Below are 17,934 nucleotides of genomic sequence, written 5' to 3'. Positions count from 1 at the left end.
TGTTGACCAAGACTCTTCGGGTGTCCTAAGGGTACTGAAACCTCCGCCGAGAACGGAGCGCATACCGGCCACCTCGGAGCGAAGCTCCCCGGAGAAGAACCTGCCTCTGACCACCGGCCAGAGAGCGACGGGGGCCCGTCCCGACTCTCCGCTACACCCCCGCCCTACACACGCTGGTGAGCCCACGGAGAGGGAGAAATGCAGGGCCAGGAGCGAAGGAGGAGCACTCAGCCGGCGTCACGCCGCTGGGTAGCGCGACAACGGCAGCCGTGAGCTGCCCACTCCTCAGAGAAAGACAGACAGGCCGAACGCTGAGGGGGAAGGCCGGGAAGGGGCCTCAGGGCATCGCGGCGACAGAGAAGAGAAGGGGCTGCCGACGGGGGCCAGCACTGACCTTGCCAGTGGTGCCGTCCCCCAGCAATACTAGCTTGAGCTGTCGGTCCGGACTCTCCTCCTCCTCCGAGTCCGACATGGTCCCTACGCCCCTGGCAAGGAAGACGAGGCGGAGGGCAACAAGGAGAGACGGGGTGTAGGAGCGTGAAGGGGGAAGCAGAAAGAAGCAAGCGCTATGCTCACAGAGCCGGCAGCAGTGCAGGGCCCGGAGCCGCCATCTTCCCTCCGTGCGCCTGCCGTCGCTATGGCCCGCATGGGACAAAACCAACGAGAGCGGATGGAAGGGGGAGCGAGCAACTCATAGGCGGACGCTACAGCAACAAGTCCAACAGCTGCTACGCGTGCTAGCAGGAGACACTCACCACGCCCTCACCTCAGTCTCCCCCCGCCAGCGCTGGGGGAATGGTTCTGCCCAAGTCGCCGCCAGGCGCAGCTCTAGTTTAGTGTCGAAGTGACGCCCCGCGCGGTAACTAAGAGGCGTGGGGTCAGGGGGCGCGGGGCGGGGTTAGTGGTAGTTTGTGGTAGGGCTGCGCCTTCATCGGGACCGTATTCTAGTGTTTGAGAACGCTTTCGGTGAAAAAAATCCTTCTAGTATCCAACCTAAACCTTCTCTGGTGCAACTGGAGGGCATTTCCTCTCGTTCCTTGGGAGAAGAAACTGGCCACCACCTCATAAAACCTCCTTTCATGTAGTTGGAGAGAGCAAAGAGGTCTGTCTTCAGCCTCCCTTTCTCCAGCGAAAACGATCCCACTTTCCTCAGCTGCTCCTCACAATTTGCTCAGCTGCTGCTCGCAAGACCTGTTTTCCAGACCCTTCACCAGTTTCGTTGCCCTTATCAAGACCCACTCCAGAACCTCAGTGTCTTTCTTGTAGTGAAGACTGCCAAAACCGAGCACAGGCTATCCTGAGAGATTTCTTTGGGCAGCAAAAAATCAGTGACCTGTGTAGCTTCCTAGCGGGGGTGACCTGCTTCGACCAAGGGGCTGCATTTTCCTTCTGGCTACGTCTACGTCTTGACGAAGCCCTCCTTGTTGAGCTGCCTTGCAGCAACAAGATACATAAAAATATTTTTGAAGAAATATGCTAACAGAGCAAGAAATAAGTTAGCACTGAATCCCGCCTAATTCCCCCACATTGCAGCTCAGCCATTCTTCACAGCTCTTCTCTTAAACCCACTGGACAGGGGCAGCATCATTTTCTTACGTGGTCTATTCTATCCCTGTAGGCAATTACCAAGAACGTTCATTGATTAAATTATTATTATTAAATTATTATTTTACTCTGCACAATGACCACAAAGAAGTTTATAACCTCCTCTGCTCCAGCAGTCTTTCACGTATTTATTTATTTATTTATTTTCACAACCTGTTAGGGTGTCTTCAGCCTGTCTTCCGTAGACTAAACAACTCCTCTTCATTCAGTCTTTCCCTGAGTTGTCTTTTCTAGACTTCTGGTTATTCATGTTGCTTTCCTTTGGCCTCTCTCCACGTTCTTGAAGTGACGTGCCAAAAGCTGGACACAGTACTTTGGTTGAGGACATATGAGCACTGAGTGGAGTGGAAGTATTACTTCATGTGTCTTACATACAAGACTCCTGTTTATATATCCCAGTATGATGTTTGCTTTCTTCACGGTATGACATTGCTGACTCATACTGTTTCTGATTTACTAAAAAAACTCTGAATCCCCTCCTATTATCAGAATTTCATACACTTTGAGATTTTATTCCTGTTTAACTGCAGTGCTTTCTGCCTACCCACACTGAATTTCATCCTATATTTTAAGTTAATTGCACATTTTATTTATAATCTTATCCTCCAACATGCATGCTAGCCTTTCCAGTGTGGTTGTGTTTGCAAATTTAAGAGCTATATTATCTATTACAAAGTCATTAATGAAGATATCCAATAGTACCAGACCTCTACAAGCCCTTATTTGACACATCCTTCCCTCTATGGAAAGCCGTAACAATTCCTTAGGTGTGGTTTACACAATTTGAACAAAAGAGAGAGCTAAAACTGTTTATAGATGCACTTTAATGGGTTCAACATCGAGCTAAGAATTAGAACAACTTTGTGTAATGCCTGAATAAAAACCATTCCTATTTCAGTCTCTTCCAAGTTTTCTTTGTGAAATGTATGTCAGAAGTTTCCAGTATTATGAGAACACTATTTTGCTCAATCCTCAGCAGGATCAAGAAGATTCCTTATTACTCATGTATACAAGTGTTTACAGAATTGAGGCCAAATGCTTTCCCAATGACATTGGGGGGGGAGAAAGAAAGAAAAACAGAAAAGGGAAAAAAAAGGGGGGGAAAAGGAGCTAAAAAGGCAAAAAGGACCTTAATTTCTAATGGAAAACCAGACACACATCTTTGTCGCTTTCTTCATGCTTCAAAACAAATTAAACATGTTACTCATAAACTATTTTCCACTTCAAATCATCTCTTAGCCTAATTATACAACGAGTTCTCTTAACTAGAAACTTCAGCAAGATCAGCATTGGGGCTCAGCTGAACAACACTTCTTGGAAGGACAAGCAACAGGAGCAAACATGGATGAATGGTTCTACAATTAGCACTAGGCATATAAAAGCTCCACATCTCACATCAGGGCAGACTAGTGACTGACAAACCACTGCTTATGGAACTGTTCATATTTCTGCCAATTCTTTCTCAAACACTTGAAGAAAGAATATAGTTAATTCAAAGCTTCCTGGTGCATCTGGGAGAATTGGGGGATGTTAAGACTGCATGTGTAGTAGCAGGATGATCAGCAAGGAAGGTGCTCCAGGCCTCCAGGTTGAAAAATGACAGAGAAATGCATGTGCTATAATGTGCATCCCCAGACTTAATTCTCTTCTTAGATTATATTCATATTTTTCCTCCACATGTCTCTCAAGTTTATTAAAGGTTTGCATCATCATCTAAATGAGTGAACTATAAGAAGAACTGTTTCATCTTGAATATGGCATGCACGAGCTTAAGGTTCTCTTGAGACTGTGTATCTGATCTATTTAAATAAGCATTTATATATTAAAGCATGATTTTTGAAACACAAAGATTACTTGATGTGGGTAAACATGAATGTTTTCTGTTGACTGTCAAGAAAGGAGACAGCATGTCATTTTTCAGAATACAGTACAAAGTTGTATTTCCTACATGCAAGTATTGACAAAAGTGCCCAAAATCACAACTTAAGCAGGAAACAGCCATAGGCTTCTCCCAAGCTCTGGGAAAAGGCACACTCAAGCTGAATAAGATGGAATTTGGCTGACAAAAAGGAACTGCATGTGTGAGGGCCTGCAGCCTTTTTGCCATCCTCATTGGAATGTGGGGTCGTTAGCCATCAAGTCATCTGTGCTGTCCTCTTCAGTGCTTGATGGAAACAGCACATTTCTCAGAGTGGCTGACAGAAGCTGTGTCCTCTGTTACAAATGCAAGACATTCTTCTTTTAACTTTTGTTCTGCTGTTTCACCCTGTGCTCATACAAATACGTGCATTCCCTCTTCAGCTTCATTCATTCAGTTTTTCAATTTCAGGTCTCTAGCTGGGATCCATAGAGGCTTCTCTTCTTCAAGCTGGAAATTACCATTATATCTGTTTGAACAACCAAAGTGTCCTTGAAAAGAAAGCAAAGTTGTTGGGAGGGGAAGGCAGAATGCTCATTCAAAAAGAAATAAACTAAGACATTTACTTGTGTTACTGTGTTGATTTTGCTGCTTGGCTCTGGAGCAGTGTAGAAAACAGCTGTTACTTTTAATTGCACTAGAGATTTGCAAATAAAGAGCAAAGTGTTTCTTCTTCATCTTTACTATCCCTAATGCCTTTACCAGACAGGGTTTTTCTTCTGCACTGCTAGATTGCTGTGCCTTCAGTCAGACACAGTGATTAATGCAGCTGACAAGATTGACAACTGAGTGGAAATGGTAAATAGCCACTTGTTTTTATACATGTTTAAAACAGTTCCTACTCAAGCTGGAAATCCTTGCCTTTGGAAAGGCATTCTTCCATCTTGCTTCCTGCTAACCTAAGGTCATTTAAGGAATAACTGCTTTAAGTGCTTGTTGATTACAGTGATGTAAATGTCTCTGGCCAGGACACTACAGTGAACAAAACTTTCCACAGAGGGATACGGTTAAACTGGAGGCAGCAGCTTTTATGAACTACATTGCCTAATAAAACAGGGACGAACCGCTAGCCAGCTGCTCCCCACAAACTACCCAGTAAAACAGGACCAGTGAGGTTCACCAAGCACAAGTCTATTGAGGCCAAGCTAAATGTTTAAGAGAAGGCTAACCGCATCCTCCCTCCCACAAAAGCGAGCAAGGTATGTGGTCCCAAACACAGCATCTCCTTCTACGCTGTCTGTGCTGGGGAGGGAAGAGTAAAGTGAGTAGTAGCTTTTTTCTTTGTGTAAGGCCCTATGTTTTCCCCACATTGTGGAAGGGGAAATAGCTAACTGACACCTGGCTAGTGCTGAAGCCATGAACAGTAATTCTGGCCACAGCTAACATGAAAAACCCACATTGGAAATTTGCTCTCCAGTTGTGTGAATGCACAAACAAGTTCTCTGGTCTTTCTGCTAGCCAAATTTACTAGTAAAGCCACACCACGTTTTCAGTGTGGTAAACACTTTTTCCCAGGGTTGAAAGGAATCACACTAACCAATTCAAGAGTAAAAAATCCAGTAACAGTCACAATAAATTACAGCAACAGCCAGAGAAAGGGTGAAAATAGACCTCCAGAACAAGAATAGAAGAGGCAACTGGAATTCACACAAAATACACCTAACTTCTACTGAGAGATTCACACAAATCTGAAATCTGCCACCTGAACACAGAGGATCACTGAGAACTCCTGTTCCTTGTCTCCAAACCACAAAGCTTTTTAGAATAATGGGAAAAGCTGTCTACAGAGTTGTTTCTCATCTTCTCACCCCTCTTTCAGGCTGCAGCTGCACGGTTGGTTTTTTTCCCCTTTTTCAGTACGTTATCACAGAGGCACTACCATCATCGCTGATGTGCTCAGCTTTGGCCAGTGGTGGGTCCATCTTGGAGCTAGCTGATATAGGCTCTGTTTGACACAGGGGAAGCTTCTAGCAGCTTCTCACAAAAGACACTCCTGTAGCACGCTTGCTACCAACACCTTGCTGTGCAAACCCATGTCAACATTGTCTAAAAAATCTTTCAGCAAGGAAAACTGTCACATTCACCTGACACATGAAGTAAACCTCTGTTGTAATGTGTCCTATTTTCCACTTGCCTGGAGGTCCTTGATAATCATTCTTTTTCGCACTGAACTTTGTGCCAAGTCCCTTGGGAGTACATCAGTAAATGCCTTTATATCATCTTATCAGTCTGTGAAGATATGATCTACTTGTGAACAATTCACAAGAAGACAAACTCAATTTTCTGAAGGAGTTATTACTTGCAAATGATTTCTTAGGACTCCCATGACAGAGAATATATCCCTTTCAGCATTTTTATGATAAGCTTTTCCAAAGTTAATCATTCACTACTGATCTCATCCAAGGAACTACATATGCATGAGTTGAATGAATCTTGACATGGGAAGCCCACCACAATCCCTTTTCTGCCAAGTCTAAGTCATTTGCTCAAAGTCATATATGATGCCAGCCTCAAATGGTAGATTAAAGCTCAGGGTTTCCTGCCTTGACCTCCCCCCCCAAAAAAAAACCAACTAAACAAATGTAGAAAAAAACATTTATCTTTAACATAAAACTATAGATCTTATGGTCACAGCTGTTGTACCTAACCATGCAGTCCTGTGTTCACTGCAGCACAAACCAGCACATACTAAACATGCTTGCAGTGTGCTCAAACCTAATTAGTTTCCCAGACTCCTAGGCTTTATTTTACTAGTCTCTCTATAGCATAGAAAAATATTCTGGATTATGATCTACTTGGAAAAACTTGAGTCCCTGTTCCAGGAGCCTTTTTCCAGAAAGTGATCTCTCTAGAATTATTTTAGTTACACACCTGCATAGCTCTTGCAGAAGCTCCCATACTGTAGAGAGAAGGGGGGGGGGGGGGGGGGGGGGAGAGGCATGACCAGTCTAATGACACAAGGACTCATACGTGAAGAGGTGAGAGCCTACTCCTCTGTTCCTTCACTGCTCAACCTTCTTGTCTATGTATACCTTGGCAACTGGAAGATACTGATGATCCACAGTACAATTGTCTGTCACATTGAATAGAATTCTCTCATTGTTTCTTATTTCTCCCTCATGACTGTGGCAAAATTCTTTGCTTCCTCTATCCCTAGATTGAAATTTGCAAATTTTAGGGAACAAATATGATCTGTTTGCTATACCTGTGTCCACCACCTAGTAAACTGAGATCCTTATTCCTGACTACAGATTTTAACTGCTGTGACCAATACAGTCAGGTGTACACTTCAGCCTGGAATTACTCCATTAGATGCTTGCTTTCCTATGCAACTTGCAGGGGGAGAGGTAGGTTTGCACTGACTGCAGACATCCAACCCTGATTGACTTGAGTAAACAACTATTCCAGTCAAAAATGAGTTTGAAATGTCTGTAAAGAGTTGTTTAGTTGCCTCCTGCTCAAGTATATGCTGCTGTCAGAGAGTGTATAAAAAACAGGGCCAGAGAGGAGAAAACCTGGTGTTGCCTCCACAAACTGTTCATTGTCTGTGCCATTTCAATGCAACCTGTCGAAAAATGAAGGCAGAGATGACTGAAGCATTCAGCACACCATTGTACTTTGCTAGAAAATGTAATGTGTAAGGTTACTAAATGTAACGTGTCTTAATCAGCTTTGAAATGTCTACTGTGCCCGACAGGCATTTGTGTCACTACCCAGCGTGGTGGAGGGCTCTGACTCACCTTCAGAGAGCAAACAGCTGCGGCACTTCCCGATGTTATCATCCCCACCTCCCCAGTTATTTGCTGCCACACCTCTGTCTGCAGTTACCACAACAGCAAGAGATCTGGCAGAAATGAACATGTGCCCACACCACAGCCTTCTCATGAGCTCATCTTCACCAGTGACTTCAGCTGTGACAGGAGCAGTGAGACTGGGCACAAATCGCTGGTGTCACTTTGGCTGCTATGACATCCAGCAAACTGAAGAGCTAATGTCTTGGCTGCACAGTTGGGCATCACAGTCTGGTTCAGCAGGTGGCCTGTTACAGCTCTAATAAACATATCCTCTTGGCTGTTGCTGATCTTAACACAGTAATGCTCACAGCTCACTGGTAATGCATCTCAGCTGGAATGACAAAGGGCTAAGAGTTCAGATACTTTCCCTGTCCATCTTCCCTTCTTACACACGACAAACTCAAATCAGAACTGATGGCCAATAATCCGTAAGTGAGTATGACCAGCAGAATCACTTATCTGGAATAACTAATTTTCAAAACCCCACTTTATATTGATTTCCTTCTGATGTGGTATCAAAAGTTATGACTCACCCAAAATGCTTTCTCTCAACACTAGCCTGTGTGCTCCCAAACCAATTTCCGCACAGGAAATTTTACTTCTTTGAGGGCAGTTCACTTACTGCTGCCAAAACTATAGACATTCTTCATGGAGCAGCTTTATGGCATGATTATCTCAGATCCATGTTTAGTCAAACTCCAGAGATGTGTTAGCAACCCAGTAAATATAGAAAACGTTAAGGAAGAGATAGTTAGGAGAAGCACACCAGGAAAAATTAAAGCAAGAACTTATGACAGAATTTGCACATCTAATTCTGTACTCAGGTAAACCAAGATGAAACCTTACAATTAAGGTTTTTGAGACCATGCAACTTTTACTAATGAGAGATTAGATCTTGCTTTCAGTGTCTTGAGGATTGCACCACATATCCTTTTAGCAACTATTAGTGGGTCAGATCCTATTTGGTTTACTTTACTCAGGCTAAATCCTTGTTCAGTTTGGCAGCATATTAATTAAGAGCTTGCACAGCTTGTTGCATGGAGCTGATGAAACACTGTCAAAAATATAAATCCAAAACCAAGAGTCAGACTTACAATTAAGTGTGCTGGCTCTTTAATCTTTCTCACCATGCAACACAATTTTAAATGTTTGGAGTGGTTCTCTATGGTAACTTGAATTAGAGAACATGTTTTCGGAGGAAAATGCAATATTTGAGTTGATAGTGTTCCTTTTAAATGGACAAATGTACATTCACACCCACACTGCTGTATCTGTGACTGCTGGAGCACATCAAGTGAAGTGGCTGGATTTTAGATTCCCACTGGCAAACACAAACTTGTTGGATGCTGTGCAATTCTGTCACTTCACTTTGGTTCTTCAGTGGCAGCTGTAATCTTCTGGAAAAATTTTGGTCTCATAAATGTCTGAGCTGTTTGGCCAAGTTCCTGTGATCCTTTGCCTACACAAAACTGCCTTCTTCTCAGCTCTGTTATCCATTAAAATGTTACCAGAGATCTCCACTGATCTCACTTTGTCATGCAAGAAGTTTTCCAAAATGTTCCCTGATAGAGTTCAGGTTTAAGAGATCGAAGTTGGTATCTTTTTCATTTGTCCTGGATCATTTGATGTCTGTCTTGAGTGCAAAACAAGGGTCCTTGAGCCAGACTTTTGCCATGCACGTGCAAGAAAATTTTCTGGAGATCAGAGGGGAAAATATGGCTGGTCTGAATGGTGATATCACTGCTAACTCTGTTTTATTTTCTGCCTAGTGAGAATGAAAAGAAGAAAGTTATATGCCATACACAATGTAAACATTAAAAAAAGGGCATGAGCTTGTCAGCCTATTACTGACATGAGGCATGCATACCTGGGTCCTGATGTTTTGCGAGCAAAAGCAATAATGAGGTTTTGAAAAGCACACATTTAGGCATGGTGAATGCTTTAGAGTTGTGCTTGTGCAAGTTGTGATTTAAAAGGCTAGAGGCTTCAGTCTGAGCCACTAAAATCCAAACTGACAGAAACTTTCAAAATGTTAATGCTCTGCAATGAATAAAGCTTACGTTTTCAAGCTGTCATTTTGAAATGCTGAATAACTCATCGTTTAGAACGCTGAGCACCAATTTGAGCTTGAAGTTTGTTGCTTCCTACTGACATTTTTTCCAGATACTCAGAATAATGCTTCAGTCCGTGCACTTTTGTTATCTCTCTTAGTTCAGCTTTGGCCCCAGAAATCCGTGGACTTTGCAGGAATGTCAGGGAAAGACATGTATCTTGTTACCAGTAAAAACCCCACCCTAGGCATAATTAAAAGCTCCCTTTCTGCTTATTTAATGTGCTAATATGAGAACATTAAGGCCAATCTACCATCTACTGCTTGGTTGATCCAGCTGTCTGGATTTTTTTTTGTTAATTTACGGACCTAATTATGTAGACTCTTAAATCCACAGCATTGGTGGGTGGTAAGGTAGATGGTTAATGAAGAAACATAGAGTAGGAAACTCCTTAAATGCCTGTTTTATATGTATCTTGGGTAACATTTTCAGGAGAACAAGGATCAAAGATTATAACTTTAAGAAACTCTCAGGACAGGAATAAATGTACATGGGTTTAAGGCACCCCTAAAAATTATGAGATGGCTAATATCCCCACAATTCTGTGGTCTGCTCTAAAACAAAAATATTAAGCCAAATGTTTGGCTCTGTATATAATAAAAACAGATTATCTAATGGTTTCCAGTGGGTAATATGAGAAAGACCATTCATAAAGTCTCTGTAATAGTTATGAATTATAAAGACTTCCTCATTTTCAGTATAAACTGAGACCCCAACAGAAACTGTTAGATATTTATTCACATGCCCTCAAAGGGACTGCACGTGGACATTTTTAATTAACATTATTTGCAACACCTTACTTGAGTTGTTCATTATTAATGTGACATGTTTTGAAGTCCTGACCAGAAAGTTTTCATCACTTACTCTAATTACACCATTCTTATATGACTTTTATACTTTCAAAAGGATACAGCGATTTGTAATCTATACTTATTTTAATTAAAAAAGAAAACCATGTTTAAATAATTTGGGGCATAACATACCAAAAAATAGGAATAGGAAGCATTAAATAAACTTTGGGCCATAATCTTGAACGTGCCACTAGGCCTTCTATGGAAGGAAAAAGAAATGTGTCATTTGAAAGTAAAGACACAGATTGACAATCCTGCATTTACAGAGATACAGCTGTTGTCCCCATTCTACTCTTCCTTTCCAGCTCCCCAAAAGTTGTAATGTTCATTACTGAGTATAAAATGGATATATCTTATAGTTCACTTCCACATGTCCTCACTATCCAAATGTCTGTTGTAATCAGCTCAAATGATTAAGCTAGGGTAAAACTTCCTCGTCCTGTTTGTATTGTTTTCCTTACCTTTTCTCTTTCATGTCGTTTGACTTAGTGAAGCCATTCACCAAATCTGCATGGTGAGTCTGCAGAGGTTGGGCTGAGGTTACAGTGGTGGTAGCAAAGACAGAAAATATGCAGGAAACTATTGACATGGCTTTCATGTTTGTGTCTGCAGAGGATAAATAAACTCTCCTAGTTTCTTCCTAGAAAATGGTAAAGATGACTAAAAGTGCCACTAGAGAGACCTGTGAGATCAGCAAAGCCTGAGTTGGACCATGATAGACACAGAAAAAAATACTTGCTCTCAAGAAGTTCCAGCAGGCTCAATGATGAGTCTAAGAGGATTGCTTTTTATCTGGAAGTTAAACGTTGAAATCTAGAGTCTTTAATGAAATGGCCACTTTGCACCTTTCTTTGAGAGCATGCATTAAACTATCAGCAGACTCGGTGAGGCTTTTTTCTCTGTATGTTACACCTTTTCGTTGAAACTTAACGACAGACTCTGGGTTTGTAATAGCTGAAACTCTGGAACACGAGATGGCAGTGTCTGACACCACCTACCAAAACAGCAGGGGACGGCAGGCTGGTTCGGCTGGGTCTTCTGGGAGAGGGTACAGAAGCAAGCAGCACTGAGGTCTTCGTGCTTTCCTTGATACCCCTATGGAATTCTTGGTAGGAAGCTGAGACCTTCATGTTCCAACAACACCTAGAAAATACCCTGCAAAAGGAACAAAGAAGCAGTACTCTCTGCAGGGAAGGTCTTGCTGTCACACAGATCTCTGAGTTACCCATGTTTGAGACAGGACATAAAATACCTTGCAACGGTTTCAAGGATAATGGATTTTCTGTCACTGGAAGGCCGCTTTTCTTTCACTGGAGTTATCCTAGCAGAGAATGGAGAAATGGGGGGCAGGGGCTGTTTGCTTTTATCTAATTAATCTATCACCAGTCTCTGTCTGGCTAGAGTGGCACATACAGTAAGAGCATTACCTTTGTCAAAGAAACAGGAAAATCTGCTTATTAGTTCATAAATGCCATGTTGCTTGGTTTAGGAAGGTCACTGTAATCAGTGAGGGTGAGCATGTGAAGGTCAGAGTGGAGAACGTGCAAAAGTGTTCTAAAATGTGGCAAAATCCCCAGACCAAACCTGGCAGAAATTGAGCTCTCTGGAGTCCAGACAGCTGGCAGGGTCTCAGTGGGGAAATAAACTTTAAATACCCTGTAATCACACCAGTATGTTCAAACCCAGTGAAGGTCATTAGCAATTATTGTTCTGCTGAGTTTAGGGGATTCTTGATGGGGCGTCCTTGATGATTTTCCTAGCACTACTGAGTGCCAGAGTCCTGCTCCCACTGAGGGACATGCCCTGTTCCTTTGCATGATGCAGTTCTGGGCACACCAACCTTTCAGATGCCACCAGGCAATATTGTCGCTGAGTGTCGCCGCTTGAGCCCTAAAATGAGGCACATCCCATGGGAGCAAGGGCAGGAAGGATGAGGTGTTTGAGGATCCAGGTGGTGCAGACAAAGGAGGGGGAGATCAGTGATGTTTGGGGTTCTACAGAAAAAAAGAAAAAAAAAAAAAAGGTTGGTAGGCTAAAGCACACAGGGAGGTGTGCCAGGGTGGGGAGCAAGCATCCCAAAAATCCCTGTCCACCTCATCACCTTCCCCTGCAGTATATTTGGGTACCCCTGAAGAGATGGGTGGTTCAGATGGGCCTTCCTTTCCCTTGCCCCAAGTAACACTGCGCTGACTTCTGACATGCAGTGGGCTGATGGGTTTTTACCACCACCTTTACCTCGAAATCAAGGGCTGAGAAAGTATTTCGTTTAGTTCATGGGGAAACTTACAATAACATCTCTGATATGCCGTGGAAGTTTAGCTGGAAATAAACCTCCTAATTAAAATACCTTGCTGGGAAGTGAGAAACCTCAGACAGGCAATCCCTCCAAGTCCTTATTCTAAAGCATATTGATGGAAAAAAATCTTCCACTTTCCCCCTTAAAAAGACTATGAGAACCACATTTCTTCAAAATCAGGTGTCCAGAGCAGGGTCCAGCGTGTTTGTTTTGTGCGGGACTGATTCAGCCGAGCGTGGGGGAGGTGAGGACTCTGCCGCTGGCAGAGGAGCGAGGCCGGAGCGGTCAGCTCGAATTCAGCACTGTCGCGCCGATGACAGTTCCCTCTTGCTGCCCCGAGCCTGGGTCAGGCGGTGGCGGCTGGGCCCGTGGCTCTGCCTGTTGCATCCCGCCAGCATCCCCCGGTTCTTGGCCTCTGGAGGGCACGGCGGCCATCCCGCCCTGCCGCCGACGGCATCTTTTTCACACAGTGATAGAATGATTTGGTTGAAAAAGACCTTTAAGATGATCCAGTCCAGCCGTTATCTAACTCTACCAAGTCTGGTGCTAAACCATGTCCCTCAACACCACATCTCTGCCTCTTTTCGACACCTCCATGGATGGGGTTTCAGCCTCCTCCCTGGGCAATGTGTTCCAGTGTTTGTTCCTCGGGCATCCAGCAGAGAAATAGCATTAATTTTTAAAAAATTAAATTAATTAAAGGTTATTAAACTGGAGCTGTCGAGTATTAAACTTTTTGTGATGAAGAGAAGTGATGTCCAAGGCAGCCAGGAAGGCTGCGTGCAGGGAAGCTCGAGATCACGAGTGGGACTTGTGCTTGTGCTCTGGGGGGTTCAACAAGATGATACGGGCACTGAGAAGCCCCAGGCAATGTCTCGACATGGACAGAGAGTAATCACCAGCTCTCGGACAAATCTGCCTGTCCCGCTGGAAACACGCGTGTCTTTGCCTGGCCCTGTCTGTGCTCCCCTGTCACTACCATTACTCCTCGGGCTGCGGTCGGTGAGCGTTGCGTATGAGGGGAGCAGCACCACGTCAGGGTCTAACTCTGGTTGCTCTCTCTCTCCCCTCTTCCTTGAAGCTGGGACTGGAGTATCTACAGTCAATTATCACTGCCGAAGGAAATGTACAAAGCATGCGATGCCTGTCGATGTACAGAAACGCGGGCTTCCTCGCCTTGAAGCACTCGGCAGTAACCTTGTGCCGTGGACTTTGTGGTGGCCCTTCTGTTGTGCGGGAGTTAAAACCAAATGCTACGGGTTCATTCGTTATAGAGTAAAAAAGGAATCAGTCGGGGTAAATTCTCACCGGTTGCTTTTTGGCAAACGTGTCCCGATGTGGAGGGACTGAGGGCAACAGGGAACACCTGAGGGGTGGATTCCCCGATGGCCGGGCCGGGCGAGAAGGGCTGGGCTAGCAGCGGAGCAGCGACAATGCCGGTCCTGTTGACGTCGGATGCATCGGACCCGCAAAGACACCTTCCATCGGGTGCCTCGTATTTCCAGGGGAACCGTGGCAGTAAATGCCCCAGGAAAAATTATGGGAAGGCACTGGTTACAGTTGAGCCTCCTCCCCCCTACCCTTTCCTTCCTCTCCCATATAGGGCAATTGAAAGCCGTATGTCCCCACGTCCGGAGGACCGGCGCTTTTTGCCTGCTCGGGAGTATGAATTAAGGCGCGGGCTTCCCTGGCCGCGTTGGATACGGGGGCAGCGGGAAGGAGACTGCCGGGAGGGACGTCTCTGACTTCGAACCGAGCAGCTTTCCCAGCCGGGGCTTTCTCCAAAGCGTGACCGCCCCACGCACGCACGCCCGCGGCCACTGAGCTGCTGTCTGGGGGCTTGCGATGGCAAAGGGCCGAGGTCCAGCAGCCTGGAGAAAGACCGCAGGGGCCGGCGGGGTGACTGGTGGCATCCCAGGTGCTCCTCTCAGAGGAGAGGGTCTTGCTGCAAATGTCATCAAGGGCCCGCCGCCGAGTTTCAGCCACATATGGTGGGTGGATTTAGGTGTCAAAAGCCGGCGAATTAGAAATGGTAATTGTCTGTCATTATGGGTGAAACGCGATCTATCACAACAACTGGAACATGTCTGGGCGCTAGCAAAAATAATTTGAATGATTAGCGATCATTATGGATGTCAAGCCGCGTCCATTAAGTTGTATGAAGAAATTATCCTTGACGTGCGAAATCAAACTACAAATACACAGGCCTGGCATTGAGGAGACCCTCCCTGCCGGGCCACGGGAGGCCGGCAGCAGCCCGATGGGGCTGGCAGGGCCCGGCAGAGTTGCTGGGGACATAGCTCTGCCAGGGCCGGCGGGCGCTGCCTCCCCGCTGCCAGCGGAGGCCCGGGACAAAGAACCCTGTCCCAAGCCTAGCGTGGCCCTGCTCACGGTGCGTGGACAGGGCAGAGATGCTTGGTAGGTCAGAGACTGTTTTGCAGGGAGAGGGAAGCGAGGGACAAGGACCCAGGCAGGATGCAGTGGCGAGGGCTGGTTGACCGGAGCAACCAAAAGGCATCGCCTGGAGCAGAGAAAGAGTAAGGAGGGATTCTGGATGATGTTCTCTGCAAGGGACACGTCTCCCGTTGTTACACCAGGCCCTGGAAGGAGGTGTCCGGGGACCCTCTTCCACGATCCTGGGGGGACAGGCGCGCCCCGGCCCTGGTGCTTAGCGTCTGCTCAGCCCCGCCGCGCCTGCCTGGCGAAAGGGCTTTTGCTACGGCTCCCAAATCGAGACACTTTCCGAGGCCAGATCTGTTTACAAGTGTTTTCCACGTTGCAAGGGCTGCATTTTTTTTTTTTCCTAAGAAAAAAATGTCAATTTTACTTTTAAAGTATGTCCCTTACAGTCGGGGATTGCGATAGATTGATTTTTCCCCCTACCACCATGTCCCTTCGTTTCTGATCCTTTTTCAGTGAAATCATTTATTCTCAAAAAAAAAAAAATTAAAATAAAATTTAAAATCTAGAACGTGAATATTTCAGTATCTTGCGGAGATGTTTTTGGTTAAATGATACCATTGTGATCTCCCGGGCCGTAGCCTGACATAGACAGCTCCCAAGGTGTGCAAATCCACAGCACAGTCCTCATTTCTTAAAGTAACACGCAAAAGCTTTCTTCCTAAGAGCAGGGAAAATCGTCAGTTTCATCGAGGCGCTTTTCTTCCTCCCTTCTTCTTTTTCCTTTTTAGATCCGATAAATTAGTACAATTTCAGACAAATTAAAGGAACTCCAGAGTCACTTGACAAAATGACAGTCTGCACCCCTGCGGAGTGCTGTTTATGACCAGTGAATGAGTGTCTATGTTCTTTTCTTATTGCGGTGGCTGGGAAAATGTAACATGTCCGTAGAAGTTCCCTGTTTGAGGCTATTTTTCATTCTTAACTGAGTAATGAAACATGTGAATCCGCTTTTTATTATTTTTGTTTAAATTAGGCAAGTAAAATGCTTTGTCTGCTGCGTTGTTTTAGAAGTGCTGTGCCACCCCGCAGAGCAGAGCGGAGCAGAGCAGCGACGACGCCATCTCGATAAATCCGCTCACAATGTCCCTCGCAGAGGAAAACGGCTCCGCTGCTTCTCAGCCGTGCTTTGGGGCTGCCCACTCGCCCTCCTGTCCTACTTCTCCCCGCAGCCCCCCCAGACACCCCGGGGCCGTCCCTCGTTACCGCACACGAGTGACAAAGGCTAATCCCGGGGAGGACCCGTCTTTCGTTTTCGCTGTCCCGAGCAGAAGAGCCCGGTACAAACCTCTGCACCCAGCCCGAGTGCTGCCTCCCCCTCTCCCCTCCCAGCCTACCCAGCTTTATTCGTACCGCTCCTAACTCTGTATTATTCGCACACAAGCCAAAAATAATATTAGTCCTCTCCACGCGCATTTCATCCCTAATTATCACTCAGGTCCTTTGCGACACAAAGAGTTTCTCCGGACAGTTTAAGTGCAACGCAGCACAGATCCATGGGCAAAGTGTTTTACCCGTACTCGGGAGAAAAACCCGAGCTCCGGCCTCTTTACTACTGAGTCAGATTTTAGTCAAAAAAGCCACAGGCACACCTGAGAGCTCTAGAAGGGTGCAACGTGCGGCTCTGCAGACAGCACTCCCCACTAGTGTTGTTGCGAGGGGGTCCCCGACAATTGCACTCATGGCCAGCATGACTGGGAACCAGCTTGTGGCTAACACCCCTCCCATCTCCGGTACAGATCCAGAGGAAGAGGGAGGGAGCCCCAAGGGCTCCTCATCCTCTGGCCAGGGCTTTCCTCTCGGGCTCGTGGGACCCGACCGGCAGCTGGGCAGGGTGGAACCGGGGCGAGGAGAGAAGTTCTCGGCCCCGGCCTGGTGCCAGCCTTCGACGGGCATCGCGACATCCCCGTCCCAGCTGGACCTGGACTATTTCTTCCCCTCTGCTCCATCCCTCTGGAGACAACGAGGAGATTGCCGATATTGTCACCTTCTCTTAATAAAAATTTTTAAAAAAAGAAAAAAAAGACACTTTTTTTTCCCTCCCCCAAAAAGAAGCAAGTCCCACCTGCGGGTGAGAGTTCGCCCGCTCCCGTGGTCCCTCGGCAGGGCACTGGAAAGCCGCGATGAGGGGAAGACACGGCCCCTCATGGGCAGAACGGTGCGCGGAGATCAGCAGGCGGCAGCCCCGACGGGGCTGGAGACTCGACAGAGCCTCCTCGCCCACCGGGGTCTCTGCTCACCCCGGGAGGAGGGAGCACCACCTTGGCCTGGAGCAGGATCCCGGCGCTGATGGCCCTGCAATTTGTCTGGGAAGCCATTCCTTGGCTTACTGGCTCACCTTGCTCCCCACTTAACAGCAAACAACGCAAAGGAAAAATCCACATTTGGGAAGCTTTGGAGAGTCTAGGAACAGTAGCTTTCCCGAGGTGGTGGCTGGGACAGAAAGACCCGACTTTTATTTTCCTCATCACCTCAGAAAAAAACAGGCTGCTCACTGGAGCCACTGCTGTCCCCACCTTAGGGCCACGGGGGTCCGGCCTTTCGGCCGGTTCCCAGCTCTCCCGACCGCCTATGGGCAGGAGTATCCACGCTCTGGACTCCGGGGCCCTCCCTCCAAGCGAAACAGCTGTCTCCGGTGGTTCGGTGCTGCAAACCCAGGGAAACCACAGGGAGGGCCGCGGCCCTGGTCCTGGACCGCCGTCGGGCCGCGTCGCCTTCCCACTGACAAGAGAAGCGGAGCGGAAAAGTGCCTGCCAAAGCCCCGGGCGTGCCGGGGGGAGGCCCTTAACCTTCAGGCCACCTTTGGCCCCTGCTCCCGGGAGCCCCTGGGAGGCTGGGCAGGTGCTGCCGGGGCAGCCCGTGCTATGGCATCTTCTGCTGCTCCTACTTCTCCAGGGGA

At 46.5% G+C, this 17,934-nt stretch overlaps 1 protein-coding gene across 3 annotated transcripts in view; it reads right to left on the bottom strand.

Annotated features, from left to right (window-relative positions):
- Positions 1-663, bottom strand: part of RAB28 (RAB28, member RAS oncogene family) — a 56,862-nt gene extending 56,199 nt beyond the window's left edge. For 2 of the 3 annotated variants that reach the window (XM_068149465.1, XM_068149464.1), the window contains exon 1: positions 395-646. In XM_068149465.1, the coding sequence (XP_068005566.1) occupies positions 395-472 (78 nt within the window). In that variant the 5' untranslated portion in view covers positions 473-646. Of the gene's footprint in view, positions 1-394 lie in introns of all 3 variants that reach the window. The other variant, XM_068149466.1, reaches the window with a different exon arrangement.
- Between the last annotated feature and the right edge of the window lie 17,271 nt (positions 664-17,934).

Source organism: Melanerpes formicivorus, unplaced genomic scaffold (assembly GCF_026170545.1).
Source record: "Melanerpes formicivorus ecotype bairdi unplaced genomic scaffold, bMelFor1.0.p_v2 SCAF_18, whole genome shotgun sequence".
NCBI classification, from domain to species: domain Eukaryota; kingdom Metazoa; phylum Chordata; class Aves; order Piciformes; family Picidae; genus Melanerpes; species Melanerpes formicivorus.
Note: the sequence above shows the minus strand (reverse complement) of the source record. Positions and strands in the feature narration are given on the sequence as shown.